Source organism: Columba livia, chromosome 5 (assembly GCF_036013475.1).
Source record: "Columba livia isolate bColLiv1 breed racing homer chromosome 5, bColLiv1.pat.W.v2, whole genome shotgun sequence".
NCBI lineage: Eukaryota > Metazoa > Chordata > Aves > Columbiformes > Columbidae > Columba > Columba livia.
The window spans coordinates 8,437,655-8,453,141 of NC_088606.1; the positions used below are offsets into that span (position 1 = coordinate 8,437,655).

The 15,487-nt window shown below is 43.0% G+C and overlaps 1 protein-coding gene across 1 annotated transcript in view; it reads left to right on the forward strand.

Annotated features, from left to right (window-relative positions):
- Window positions 1–15,487, forward strand: part of BRF1 (BRF1 RNA polymerase III transcription initiation factor subunit) — a 180,733-nt gene that overhangs the window by 104,666 nt on the left and 60,580 nt on the right. Inside the window, exons 9-11 of the mRNA XM_065063287.1 lie at window positions 578–617; window positions 702–794; window positions 1,494–1,772. Coding sequence (XP_064919359.1) covers window positions 578–617; window positions 702–794; window positions 1,494–1,772 — 412 coding nt within the window. The remainder of the gene's footprint in view (window positions 1–577; window positions 618–701; window positions 795–1,493; window positions 1,773–15,487) is intronic.

Here is a 15,487-nt window from a genome sequence, read left to right on the forward strand (position 1 = left end):
GCTTCCACAGAGATGAGTTCTCATGTGGCTTAATTTCTTAACAAACCATGAACTAAAGCTGGCACCAGAGGAGAAGATTTGACTTTGTCGTAGCCAATTCTGACATTATTAGTTTTTTGGGGCTTTTATTTTTTTACTGTTCTAAATGTGGTATCATTTAAAGGTCTGTAGGCGTGTTTGTGATGTTCTCAAGAGCCTGCCGGGTGTTTAAGTCAGTCCTTCTCTTTGCCATCGCTCTGTCTGGCCCGGGCACTGCCATCTCAGCACTGTCCTTGCACTTTCTCCCATCTACAGTCACCGAGTCTGGCTGCTGAAGGATGGGGCCTTTTATTTACAGCTTGTCAGAGTGAAGGTTCCTTTTGAAGTACAGAGATGGGTGAGATAACATTTGAAATGAGTCAGTATTTTGGGACTTGTCTGTCTTACCTGTCTGGCACTACAGGGTAGTTTGAGTTGGGATTCAAAACCTGCTTATTGCTTTTAAAATACCCTACGATTCTGTGTCTCTCTCACAAACAGTACAAAGTTGGGGTTTTTTTTAGTAATTTCATGTTTATTTTGTTTCTTTTTATTTCAGCTTGAGAAGGCGCTATCAAAAAAGCTGGAGGATTTTGAAGGTATAAGTTTAGTGTATCGTAGCACTCATTTGTTCAAAATTACATCAATGATTGCTGAGTTTTATTTTTATTTCAACACTACAGGTGAAATATCGAGCTATCAAGATGAAATAGAGATTGAATTAGAAAACAGTAGACCAAAAGCAAAAGGTGTATTTGCAAATTTCACTAAAGATGGTAAGTGTGTAAAGTCTTGCGTCTACTGAAATAATAATGGGTTCAGATCTTGCAGGCAGTCTGAAGTGTGTGAACTTTATTGTGATAAATGTGATGATATATATGTTTTTGTAGCATAAGATATATATTGCGTTGGGGTTCTCCTTGCCAATTAGTTGGTTCAAGTATCAATCTTCAAAACAACTACACTGTTCATTACAATGACAGTTCATTAATGACTTCAGTTATTTTTCATTCCTGTTCAGTATAAGCTCGGCACTGGCACCTGAGAATGTTCCTTTTCATCACTGAAAACACAGTGGACAGATATGTAGACGCTTTTGTCAACTAATCTCCCAGTTGACTAATTGATAAGGAAGGGCTTTGTATAGGTTGAACTGGCTATTTTTAATTTGTAATTATACCAGTAAGTAGCTGACTTCTCTTGCAAAGCCCTTTTGCCTGCCATAATTTGATAACACAATACTTTTGTTTTAAATGGTGACTGTATTCACAAAAATACATTTTAATAGCCAAGGTAATGAATCTGAAGAGCAGCTGCAGACTCCATGTATTCATACATTGTGCTAAAATACTATGTATTTTTTTCTACAGATTTTCTCTAAAGATTTTTATTCTTTAAGTGAATGCCTCTCTATTTATTTCATTTCTGCAACAGATGGTATGCAATGATCTGTTGGGGTTTCCTTTCCTTTACAGATTCTATAGAAGATAATACCTCTAGCGTACTTGGAGAGGAGGAGGCGGAGGATGAAGAACTGGAAGCAGCTGCTAATCACTTAAACAAGGACTTTTGTAATGAACTTCATGAGAAGGATGGAGTTAAAAGAAATGAAGACGGGGGATGCAAAAATGGAAATCAAGCTTTTGTAAGACCTCCTGCCCTGGAATCCTTGCTTGGCCCGCTCCCCACCGCAGCTAGTCTTGGCATAACAGAATCCATAAAGGAATGTATCTCCACTAAGGACCAGGAGCCTGGTGAGTAGATCAGTTCAGCTCAGAATGGAAACTGGACACATGCAGCCAGTTGTGGGTTTATTGTGTCATTTCCATGTATCTTGATGGTTCCTGTGGTAGCGGTTCCATGAATTGCTGTAACGTTGAGGTGCAGGAGCTGTGGGGCTGGATGGGACCAGTGGTCGTGGTCACTGGTGTTGGTTGTTGGCATCTGCTCCTCAGGAGGCTGCAGGAAAATCTGGACTGCCAAATTATTTTCTGAAGCCTGAGAATGTGTTTCTCTTAGTTGAGTAGATTTGCAGTCATATGAGAGCTGATGGGCATATTTCAAGCCATGCAGTCTCAATTAGGAAACTGGGGGAAGCAGATTCCTGTAAATATGACAGGGAATTAAAACCCAAGTGTGAGAATTTTAGATCAATGCAGACGTTCTCAGGAGACATGTTACCGCATGATGCAGGCTGTCTCTCTGATTGAGGATCTTTGCAAATAGTTAATAATTTTGTATGAGGAAATAACTGGTCATATGCTTTTTAATCTGATACCAACTTTGGTGTGTGTTTTGGTGGTTTTGCTCCGTTTTTCTTAAAACTCCCAGGTCTATCTGTAACATATGGCTCTGTATAGTACAGTGGGAGCAGGACAGATCAGCTAAGGCAGGCAATTTTGCCAGAGCCCTTAAAGCAGATAACACTGCAAACAGCCTATCATCCAGGCAGGTTTGTTTGCTTTTCCTTATGTGTGCTTGAGCTTTCTGGAGATGGCATTTTTAAAAATTCCTTTTGCATCTTAATGACACTGAGAATGGCACCTATCTAAAGGGCATTTTATTCTTTTATTTGTCGCGGTTGATTTTTCCATCATCAGACACAACTGTCCAAATCTCTTTTGTCAGCTTACCTGGGGGCTGATGTGGCAGAACATTTTGTTATCCAAACTGTTCTGATGCTAATTTCTGTTCAACAGCACCTACTTACAATAAGTTCATACAATGAACTGAATGCGTTCAGTTTCTTATTATGCTAGTGTTCGCATCCCAGAAACATAGCAGGGTGATTGCACATTTGTATTTTGTACAGACGAAATCATATAGAAACAGCTGAGTGGTTTTGGGTTTGTTTTAATTACAATTAAGAAAATGGATGGCTCGTGGCTTGTCTTTCTCCTGGAAATCAGCAGTTCGTGTCGACGAGAGGTCAGCAATGGCTAGGAGCTGTTGTTGTCTGGCTAACCGGTGACCTGTAAAAATGAGTTGCCAGCGCTGGACGTTTCTCAGCTGGCGTTGCTATTGACCGTTTTAATGGCCAGGCCGAGGACTGAGGTTAGAGATGAAATGAAGCTGCTGTAGCCAGGTGTGTTCCTCTGAATCGACCTTCAGGCGGGTGGGCAGGAGAAGGCACGGCTGCTCATGCCACGGCTTGTCTGCATTTGCTGTTTGTTTTCTTTCAAAAGTGGAGCGTTGTGCCAAATGAACTGAGTTTCAAAACCAAAGAGGTTTCAGTATGTTCATTCTCTTAATGTATCTGAGAAATCACTGCGGGTGTTCGAACAAGTACTTATTTTCTTAATGTTCTGCGAAGCTCATATGCTGAATTAATGTTTTGGTTGTATTTTGATTGCACATCCTGCTCCAAACTTTTTATTTTTTTTTCAGTGACTGCTAATTTATTTTAATAATTTAAAAGTTTCACGTTAAGTCAGACTAACTTTGTGTCTGTACTGCGGGATAGTCATGCTGGGGTGCAGTTCCCAGGCTCCAAGCCCTTGCCATGTGATGCCAACATACTGTGGGTGCATCACAGTGTGTGTGTGTGTCAACCCCTTGAGGACCTGGTTTCCTCCAAGTCATCTGGGTTCAGGAGTAGCAGCAGAACCTCCACGTGTTTTGGATGATTGGGAGCTGGCAGACAGACTGGGAGGTACACCTGGCTTGCAGTTGTCATGTTATTGTGTAGAATAAAGAAAACATCTTGTTAAGTTGCCTCCCAGTTGGTCACCTGTGCGTCTTAGCTCTGAGCCCCAGTGAACATGTTTCTGTCACCCCAAGCAATGATGTCTTGAGTTCTGGGAAATCTAGGAAAGATTTGTATCTGGAGGTAGTACTTTCTATCAGGCCAACTGGTATAGTTGTAAAAAATCAGACAATTTCCAGGTTTTCAGGCCCTTCTTTAAGTCTGAAAAGGAAGCAGTAGTTTTTAAATCAAAAATAGGATGAGAGCAGTTGCTGAGAGTTTAATTTGAGATGGCACAAGTATAGATCATCTCAAAACAAAAGTAGTTGGTACATGTGGAGGGAGAAAGAAAAGATCAAAAATCTTCCTCTGTTTATCCTGTGTATTTGAATTTAGTTTAGTGTAATTTATACAGTGACTCTCAGCTGGCTGTAGGTTTGCCGTGATATTTCATGTTCCAACACCGAAGTCCATTTGAGAGGGGAGAGAGTCATCATAATATTGCATCTTTAAGGTGATATTTTGGTCCTTTTCCACAGCTGTGTAAGTCATAACCCAGGAGCCTTTCCCTCCCCTCATCCATCTCCAGCCTGAGTCACCTTCCACTACCTGGACCATCTGGGTCAGGTTGGGCTGGAGACCTCAGCTGGGATGAATTTGTGTCTCCTGCTGGGCTCCACGTGTTGTTGGATGGGTGTACCGTGTCTGGTCAGTGCAGTGGTCGGGAATGTCATGTCTGGTGCTGCGTGGGGAGGATAATACGCGGTGAATACGCTGCGTGCTTGGGCAAGCGGCTGCTAAACAGGAGCTCGGCAAGCAGGTGCAGTGTGTGCAATGTTTGGCCCCCTTAAATGCAGGGTATCTCCTCTCTGTAATGAGCGCTCTTCCTCAAAATAAACCCCTGCTGTAGGTACCTTCTACAAAGTCTTTTCTTTGGCTTGTGCATGTGATAATTCAGTTTATAATTGCCTACATCAGCTGCTTTGGGAAATCTTCCACCTTTGTGCTACGATGGCTGCAGCAACAGCAGAAGGTTTCTTACAAACTGCTTATGCAGATAAGACTTGGGTGCAGAGCGCAAGTATTAAGAAGAAACTACTGTATTTTTGCTCTACTTAATATTGGTATTTGAGCAGTGTAAGCTTGTCTATATGAATGTTTTATGGAAAGCATAGTATTTTAGCAAATTTGCATTACAAAGAGAGCATGTAAGGTACCGGGTTAATGAGTCTGAGGCAGTAAAGTGCTTAGAATAAACACTATATTTGACTGTTGTTTTTTTTTTTTTCTACAAAGTATATTCATTTTCAGGGACATGTAAGCTGGAATCTTTTTGAGTCTTTGCAAAGAACTTCTTTCTTATTCTTCATTATGGAAGTGCTTTATTGCGAGAACTCAAAGTTGGAGATGAGGCGGATCAGTCTGTCCGTGTTTCTGGCTGTGCATCATCCCCTCCATGTTCTATGGGTTCTTTCTGGTTCCTCAGTTCCTCCAAACAGGGCACTGTTTCCTTTAGGAGGCTGCCACAGTCAAGTGCCATGGACTCTGTTCTCAACAAATACACTCTTTGGTGTAAAATTTCCCATTGCAATTTATTTTTATGTCCCATTTATACCACTTCAAAGAATTTATTGTCTTTCTTGCTGTTTCTGTCCTTCTGATGTTTGCTGGCTGTCACCCTGTCCTTCCCATGTCACGCTGCTGGCTGTGCACCAGCAGTTCATCTCCTCTTGCCACATAAATCAAAAGCCATAAACTTAATTTTGTCCAGGGCTAAAAGTGAGGAAGGTCTGACAAAAACAGAAACAAAGGTAAAATACATAGTATAAGTTACCAATTGACTTTATATACCTTCTCCTTCATAATCTAGGTAGCGTTTGAGACCTGATTTAATTTTTGTTTTGAATTAAAATTCACACGCAGTCATTTAGGGCAGTAGTTTTATATAATGTATGTGAAGTGGGTGGGAACGTGCTCCTGCACGTCCTCATGAAAGTAAGCGGCTTTTGCAGTGAGAAATCACCATGCATGTACCATCTTGTGCTTGGTTAGGCACCTGGCTAACCACATTTGCTGCTAATTTCACAAAGAATACATGAGAAAGATTTTGTACTTGTTCGTAATTAATAGTTTGTTCATTTATTGCTCCTTGTATTTATGCCTCCATTAGTGCTGCAGGCATAATCTGACACGGGCTGAGGTCGAAAGATGTTGCCATTGATTTCTGCGGGTGTTAAAGACCCCATGCAGACAGCGTTCATTGATCGAATAGTTGTCCCTGTGTACCAGTGTGTTCCAACTTCTTACTCAAAGGAGAACGTGAAAAGTGACTAAAGATGAAGTTATATGAGACAAGGATGGGCTCATCCTCCAGGAATGGAATGAATTTATAGCATTCCTATCCTTTAACGAAATGCTAAGATCTAATGCTAATTGTGTTACATATGCAAAGTACACTTGATCATCAGCACAAGCTCTTGCTCTTGTCCTCTGGATTTCATCCCCCCCAGCTGCCAGCTCCCACTTTTTACTTTGTTTTGGTCCTGGTGCTTCCTGGATCCCTCCATGAGCAGGCTCAGCTCTCTCACACAGTGAGGAAAATACATGTGTGCATGAGGAGACTGAGGGGTGACCTCATTAATGTTCACAAATATTTAAAGGGTGAGTGTCATGAGGATGGAGCCAGGCTCTTCTCGGTGACAACCAATGATAAGACAAGGGGCAATGGGTGCAAACTGGAACACAGGAGGTTTCATTTAAATTTGAGAAGAAACTTCTTCTCAGTAAGGGTGACAGAACACTGGAACAGGCTGCCTGGGGGGGTTGTGGAGTCTCCTTCTCTGGAGACATTCAAACCTGCCTCGACACCTTCCTGTGTAACCTCATCTGGGTGTTCCTACTCCAGCAGGGGGATTGGACTGGATGAGCTTTCAAGGTCCCTTCCAATCCCTGATATCCTGTGATTCTGTGAGCCCCCTTTGGCAGCAGCAGACGACCAGTGCCAGCAGCACTGCGGGCAGGGAAGTTTGCATAAACGTGACATTTCCAGCAGGGTCTGAGCTGGTGTGGAAGGATGCTTAAGGGCCTGCAGGCTGCAAATGGCTGGAGAATGGTGGCCACGGCTGCCAAGGAGGGTTGCTCGTCCCATCCAGATCCCAGCTCGGATTCCTGCATGGCGGGGACAGGCCCACTGCTCTTGCCATTGCTGCTCTGTCAGCGGGTGGTGTTGACCCCCTCGCTGTCCTGGTTTCTTCCTCCAGCATCCTCCTTTCTTCCTCAGATTTTGTCTGCGTACATCAGCGCCAACTGTTTGAAAATTTATAAATGTATATGTGCATATAAAAGTATATGAAAGTATATAATCAGTAATTAGGGAGAACATTATGAAGCCCTATTAAATCATAATTACTGCATACACCAGAAATAAAGCTGCTGAGTTTAGTACTAATTGTGTTACATATGCAAAGTACACTTGGTCATCAGCACAAGCATGCGTGTCCCCATCCTGATTGCTCTTCTTCTGGCTCTGGCTTCAATGCTGCAGTTGCTTTTCTGGTTTTAAGCCACACCTGTGGCAATGAGCAGCATGTGTGACCTGCTCGGTGCCAGCTTCCCCGTGCGATGCTTTGGGAGCACTTTGAGGGTTTGCTCTTTGTCTCTGTGTACCACTCGCTCATTGGAAAATATTTTCCGTGGCAAGACCAGCTCTTTCCCAATTTTGAGATCTAAGCAATAAAAACCTTGGTACAAGCTCATCTTTCTAATCTAGCCTCTATATGCCCATGTTTGGCAGTCCTTATAGACTGTATCCCTGATTGAGCCTTCATTATGCTGTTAATGAGATGTGAAGAGCTTGCTACAGCCAGCATGGTAATAGGAGACCACCAGCTGCTTTGACTGCAGTTTTTTGATACCTGAAGCCTTGAGTATGAATTACAGATGGCATGATTTTCTTACTTGACTGTGTATGTCACTCACACAGAAGTATTGCATGTGCATGTGTTACTCCAATATCTCTGTACACATTTCTCCATGCATGATCATATCATTTTGTTAAAGGATAGGAATGCTATAAATTCATTCCATATTCATGCTGCGAGTAACTAGGAAGGTTAAGGGATGAAAACTAATCATATAGTTTGGCTGAAAGATTTCCAAACAAATCTAGAGAGGAGTTTTGGAGAGAAACCTGCAGTTTGTTAGAGCCATCATGGAGATAAATTTGAGTGAAAGCGTAAGCTGAAGCATGTTAATACATTTTTAGAACATTTGTGGATGTTTTAGGAGTTTTCCAAAGGATTGATTTGTGAATACAGACACTCTTTATAGGAAAATGTGTGTCATGTTTGTCAGAAGGCTTGGTTAGGAAGAACTACCCCAGGGTAATGGATGTTGTGGCCAGGAGAAGGGGATGGAGAGTGGGGTTCAGGTTCCTGAGATGAACAGACCAAACCCATCTCCTAAACCTTAACTGGCCACATCCCACGTGAATGAATTCTCTGACCAGCCTGGCTGTCCTGTTAGCCTGATTGTTGTTTGTTTTTGGTGTTTTTTGAGGTGTGGGGAGTGTGTTTTTATCCTTCCTCTCTCCTTCCTTCCTCTCTCCTTCCTCTCTCATAAAATTCTGGTCTGGAATTGGAAATGTTTCATAATCTTTAAAAGCTTTTCCGTGTTTGGATTTTATTTTGCCTGACTCCTGCCTCGTCTTAACTGCTGAGTGGGCAGGGGGCAACACGTCCTTTCTGTCTGGAATTCCTCTGATAAAAGCGTGATGGAAAAATTAGCTTCATTTTCAATTTGAGTAGCATAAAAGCCTTACGTTGGCCTTTGATGAGGCTAACCAGCCATGTAAGGCCTCATCTTCCCTTGCTTGAGGAAAAAAAAAGGCAAAAAAGCTGTTTTCCCTCACCATAAGGGAAAGCCCAGGTCTGCTGTTGTCTGCTCTACCTGGGCTGAGCCTTGAGGAGGTGGAAATGTCCAGGAGCAGAGAGCTGGGCAAGCAGGGAGAAGAGCAGAAGCTCAGCTGGGGCTTTAGAAAAATGTTCCTTTTCCCATACCTAAATAAGAGAATTACTAAAACAAATGTTCCCCAAATGCTAAGGGAGGATTGTGTTTCATGGTTGACTTAGATGCCTCAGCATTTGTAGGTGCCCATCTAAGGTTTTCATTTTGTTGGGGCTTCTTTTCAAGGTTTTCTTCTACCAGCACTTCTTGTCACCCAAAAAGATGCTGGTTCTCAGTGTGGGAAATACTTTCAGGGGCATTTATAATTGCTCCTGTCCTTCCGTGCACCGATTCTCAAGGAACCTGTGGAAACGTAACCATCTCAGGGATCACTGTCCCGCTCCTAAATCTTGGTTGAAATAGGTTGCAGATTAAAACAAGACGGGGGGACGTGGTGTTGTGGGGTGATGACACAGATGCCTACAGGCACACAGGAAACCTGGCTGGAATAACTCCCTGCTAGAATGTGAATTTTATTATATTTCCTTTTTCTGCACCTGTCAGAACGTGAGCCCGTTAATGCTCACAGGTATTTGGTTAGGTGGCCAGTTTGAAGAAGAAACGGACATTCCTACCCCGCCCCTTCTGCCAAAAAGGAAGAAAAGGCTTTCACCAAAAAACTCAACTGAAAGCTGAGATTGTTCCTAAGAGAGCTGCGGAGAGTGAAATGCATGGAGTCTACGGAGAGGACGTTAAATTTGCACAGAAAGCTGCCTGTTCAGGAGGATGTTATTTGAGCAATTCATCACGCTATCTGAAATGTCAGGAGTGGAGGCCTGGGTTCAGTTCAGGGAGGCTTCCTGGTCTCAGTTGTTATTGAGAATAAAGACTTATTAACTGAGGTCAAGGAGCCACAAAACGTGCCCTTGGAAGGAGGAGGTACAGCGCAGAGAGATTTGCAAGGCTTAGCTACCTTGGGTTTAATATGATGAGTAATAAATCCATGTGCAGTGCTGTGGTGGATCCTGACCACTTCACATTTGTCTTGCATCTTCTGAAAAAGCGAAAATAATCCTCCATTTCGTACTTTATTTTCTTGTGGTACAGGTTCAGCTGGTAAAGGCAATACCTGCCAACTGAAAATCCACCCCAGTGAAGCCTTCAAATGGAGTTCTGTTTCTGCGAGGCTTTAATATTTTTGTGTAGCGGTTTGTTGTTTTGCTTTTGTTTGGTAGCTTTGAGTTTAGTTTGAAAAATTAATTCCTATATCCTCTTAAGGTTTGACTTCATCACACCCCTACACACTTGAGCTGGTTTTTTTGTTGGTCTGAAATCCACAGGACTGTCATAGTAGTCAAGATAAATATGTGTATGCGTGGGTTGGGCCGCGACTTACGTAGATGACCCTTGTAATTAGGGATTTCAGATATGGCCCTACAGACTGCTGATCAACACAGTCAGGAGTTCAGCCTTGTATAATTGTAGTTTGACATTTTTGGTTTGCTAAATGCTTTCGTAACTAAAATGGATGTATTATCCAATAGAGGAATAATATTAGTGTTGACACTGTTGGCAATTAAAAACCATTTTGGAAACTGAATTTGACTACTCCTGATTGCTTTTGAAATAATTTGTTTTTCAATGTTACTTTAGGATTGGTTCATTTATTAGGTCTTTTTTTTCCTGTGTGACAATGAGATAATTGCTATTTATTTTTTATCCTGTAAGCTATTATAATCTAATCAGCCAAATATAGACTCTGCTTTGACCTGGAACCAGACTGACCTGTCAACATGAGGCTACTGTACTTTTCAGCTTTTCAATTTAATTTTATTTTCATATGGACTCACCCAAATGCGTTCAGTAGGGCTGAAAAAATTGCGTTTAGAGTTTTTGGTGTTCGTTAATTACAGTGGTGCGAAGCCATAGAAGACCAGCTTTGGATTGGTTATTAATAACAAAAATAATGAGCTTTTATCTAGGATGGCGTGGGCTGTGTTGGGTCAGGAGTGCCTGGAGTGGTCGGATGAGAAGATGCTGATGGGCTGCATGGGGAGGGGAGTTGCAAATTCAGGGGAAAATTGCAAAGACTTGACTCCGGGGATTTCTCACATCCAAGTTTTGCTAAAAGGAAGTAGAAAATACTTTCTTTTACTTTTAAAGTCAGCAGTTTAAGGTAAAGCTGAGTTTTCATATGGAAACATGCACACTTAAGATTGTTGTTTTCTGTGACGCAAGAACCAGACCTTTACAACGGTGTAGCAGAAATAAGGGAATAAATATGAAATGAGAGAGTAAATAATCACAGAATCACAGAATGTTAGGGGTTGGAAGGGACCTCAAAAGATCATCTAGTCCAATTCCCCTGCTGGAGCAGGAACACCCAGATGAGGCTACACGAGAATCACAGAATTGACTGGGTTGGAAAAGATCTCAGAGATCATCAAGTCCAACCCTTGGTCCAACTCCAGTCCGTTTACTAGATCATGGCACTAAGTGCCATGTCCAATCTCAGTTTAAAAACCTCCAGGGACGGTGAGTCCACCACCTCCCTGGGCAGCCATTCCAATGCCTGACCACTCTCTCCGTAAAGAATTTCTTTCTAATATCCAGCCTAAATTTCCCCTGGCAGAGTTGAAGCCCGTGCCCCCTTGTCCTATTGCTGACTGCCTGGGAGAAGAGACCAATCCCCACCTGGCTAGAACTTCCCTTCAGGTAGTTATAGAGAGTGATGAGCTCACCTCTAAGCCTCCTCTTCTCCAGACTAAACAACCCCACCTCCCTCATCCTCTCCCCATAGGGCTTGTGTTCAAGTCCCTTCACCAGTCGTGTTGCTCTTCTCTGGACCTGCTCCAGCACTTCAATGTCTTTCCTGAACTGAGGGGCCCAGAACTGAACACAACACAGGTGTGGCCTCCCCAATGCAGAGTACAGGGGAAGGATCACTTCCCTTGTCCCGCTGGCCACGCTATTTTTGATACAGGACAGGATACCATTGGCCTTCTTGGCCACCTGAGCACACTGTTGGCTCTTGTTGAGCTTCCTGTCAATTAGCACCCCCAGGTCCCTTTCTGTCTGACTGCTCTCCAGCCACTCTGCGCCGTAGTACCAGGGAAGGAATTCAGAGTAAGAAACAAGGTTCTTGCGATGAGTAGTATCACAGAATCATTTCAGTTGGAAGAGACCCTCAGGATCATTGAGTCCAACCAGTATGAATGCAGCAGACAGAAGTAAACAGCTGTGCAGTGGGTGGAAGGATACAATTTTTCACAAAATTCACTGCTTAAATGTCGTGTTTAGTTGCAGTGGGGAAGCCGCCGTGTGCTCACAGATGGGAAGAAAGCAAAACAGTGCTCTGTGACCAAGTCGTTAACACTTACACAGGAACAAGGCAAATGACTGATTTTTGGAAGTTATGCTTAATGGTCCTTACTAATTTCCTGCTAAGGGTAAAAAATGCAACTCCACATGACCATAGAAGTCACGTATTGAAATGCAGCAACATCCATATCAACATGAAATTGTGTTGCCGGTGGTCTTATAGTATTCTGGCAGTGGTTTCCGTTAAATAAAACATACTACAGTGAGAAGCTGCTTTTCTGTAAAGTCTCTCTTTGCACATCGAGCCAGGGTGTTTGGTGGGGGCACTGCTTTCCATGCTGCCCCCATGTCCCATGGCTCAGCAGCTGCTGCAGAACCCACATGGTGCTCCTGTGCTAAGTTATTCCCCAGGAGCAAAGATAAAATCCCTGTTTTATGCTGCACTGTTTGAATTTGTATCAGGAATGGTGTGGCCAGCAGGACTAGAAAAGTGATTGTGCTGCTGTATTTGGTGCTGGTGAGGCCACACCTTGAATCCTGTGTTGTTTTGGGCTCCTCACTATGGGAAAGACACTGAGGTGCTGGAGAGAGTTCAGAGGAGGGTGATGAAGCTGGTGAGGGGCCTGGAGCACAAGTCTGATGAGGAGCAGCTGAGGGAACTGGGGCTGTTCAGGAGAAAAGGAGGCTGAGGGTACACCTTATCGCTGTCTACAACTACCTGAAAGGAGGTTGTAGCATGGAGGGGGTTGGTCTCTTCTCCCAAGCAGCAAGTGATAAGACAAGAGGAAATGGCCTCAAGTTGTGCCAGGTGAGGTTTAAATTGGATATAAGGAAAAAATTCTTCACAGAAAGGGTTGTCAGGCATTGGAACAGGCTGCCCAGGGCAGTGGTGGAGTCACCATCCCTGGAGGGGTTTGAAACGTGTTTAGATGAGGTTCTTAGGGACACAGTTTAGTGCTAGAGTTAGGTTATGGTTGGACTTGGTATTCCTGGGGGTCTCTTCCAATTGAAATGATTCTATGATTCTAATTTGACATCCAGTTTAATGCGGAGCGGGTGTGTGGGATGTGGTGTGGGATGTGATGTGGGTGTTGCTAGTTAAAAAGTGTCTTACTGGCTCATCCTCCTCATCTCTGAGGGAGTTTGTAAACATACAGCTGCCTCACTCACCTGGGTCTGTCAAAAATGTCATGGGCTCGTGCAGATGTTTTTAAGAATAGGGTTATTTTGAGAGATGTGTGTCAGGGCATGATGCCTTGGCCACGACAGCAGCAGGTGGGCTGGAGCTGGTACCTGCTGCAGAGGGATGGGGCACGGGGCTGAAACCAGCTCCCCCAGTTTATCTTTGGACCATGTCTTTGTAGCAGCAAAGAACATGTGTTTTGGAGACTGAGAGTGGCATTTGGTGCTGGAGAGATTTTACAATCCGTCAGTGAATGGGAACGGGCAGTTTCAGATGTGCTGTTGCCCAAGAGCATTATATATGCGGGGTCTTTGTACAGGGAGTTAGGTTGATGCTTGAAGTTTAGCTCCAGAAATGCAACACTTCAGAAATCTGGGAGCAGTGAAGAAGTTTGGTTTAACAAGGTGGGGAGGGAATTCAAAAATGGTATGCTGAATTCTCTCCTGAAAAAAGCCTTCTTTTAAATTTAAAGTTCATTGCTTTATCTTGACTTTTAGAAAGCTCGCTTGAAACTTTCTTGCCTTTGAAAGCGTGATAAAAACTCTCAAAGTACTTTGACTGAAACAGAAAATTTAATAGTCAGGCATTTTGAACATGGAACGATGTTTGTGGGCGAGTAATTTAAACAGGTACTAATATGAAACGGTGTTGTACTTGAAAGGCCACAATCAGTGTACATGCACAAACAGGGTAGAATATCACTGGGAGCAATAAAGTGTAGGAATTCTTCATACTGCTTTCATTGCAAACATTTATGATACGGTCTCTGAAGCGATTGAAATGCAGAGAGCTGGCACATCACTAGATTGATAATTCCTCCTGCTACTTAACAACTTATTCTTGGTACAGATGTCCCCAATTCTTTCTTTCTATCACATTACAGTTTCCTGTCTGCTTCAATTTCATGCCTGCATCAAACAATTTCTGAAATTGTCCATTTTTTTTTTCTCTTTAAAAGTTTCTGTCAGATGAAATCTAACCACTGGTTTTTATCCTAAGGTTTACACTTAAACTTTTAACAAGCTTGTTTTTGAGAACAGTCTTCCTTGAGAGGGCACTTGGCTGATCCATCAATAATTATGTAGTAATAAAGCAACTGTGGAAAAATGGTACCTGTGTGCCAAACAGATTGGTTTGCAGAGCCACTGACAAAGATGGATGTTTATTACATTTTACTACTTTTGGTTCTGCAGATGCAATACAGCTATTTTCTTTTTGGCATCATGAAAAGTAATTTCCACTTGCGGAATGCTTATGATAATAAGGATGTATAACTAGGGAGAACCCAGACTAACTTTCAAATATGACCATGAGTTTGCTATGCTGGTAATTTAGGAAAAATATATCAAAGAATATTTTTTATTTTATTTCTTTGCTTAACAAATTTTTTAAACAATCACTGGGACAGAACAGACAGGGAACCCTGCTGTGTCATGTAGCTACTCTTCTGAATTAATTGCTACTATATTAATTGTTGATTACCCAAAATTTGGCAAGCTTCCTCATTCTCTTTGCTGCACCCGAAGATTTCTACCTTTAATTTTACTGCAATATTGAGAAAAATGTATTTTCTAAAAATAACATGAAAGCCTGAAATTGTTGATCTTGTGTCCTTTATTTTTTTAAATGCCAGTATAATTAAGGCTGTGATTTAGATCACTTTGTATTGCTCAAATATATCCTCTTCTTTTGGGCAAAATATGGAATAACATAGCCTGTAAGTTTTTATGTCTAGGAGATACACAGTCAGTTCGGTCAGCCAAGCTGACTGACTGCGGTGTCACCGCAGAGATGAAATCACCTCTTGGTAGCGGTCGAGAAACACCTTGAGAATTAAACTTTTGTGGATGCAGATGTTGGGATTTCTCCCTCGGCACGGCCTGCTGGTGCTTCTTCGCTGGCTGTCTCCGTGGTGATGCCGGTGGGCACGAGTGCCTCAACACGGCCGCTCTGGCTGCCTGGCCGCGGTGTCCCCGCTATAAGGTGCTTCCATCTACTTGCAAATCTCTTCTGAGTGAAGGCCAAAATCACAGGTTCTCTGCTGTCGCTGCCTGATATAGTGACTTGACCTTATCTTGAGTTTGTTATGCCTGGTTTAGAGTGAAGGGTGCAGTTGGTCCTGCTCCCAGAAGGCCCTCAGTCCTTGCGGTGGTGGCAGGGTTGAGCTCCACATGCCTGGTTCTTCTCGGCAGGAGCTGAGGAGCTGTTCCTGGGGGTGGTGGAAGGGTTGAGGTCCATATGCCTGGTTCATCTCAGCAGGAGCTGATTCCACAGGCCAGTTTGCTTCCACAGCCCTGGAGTCCTTGTGGTGACTTGTAGCTACGTCAGCAAACACT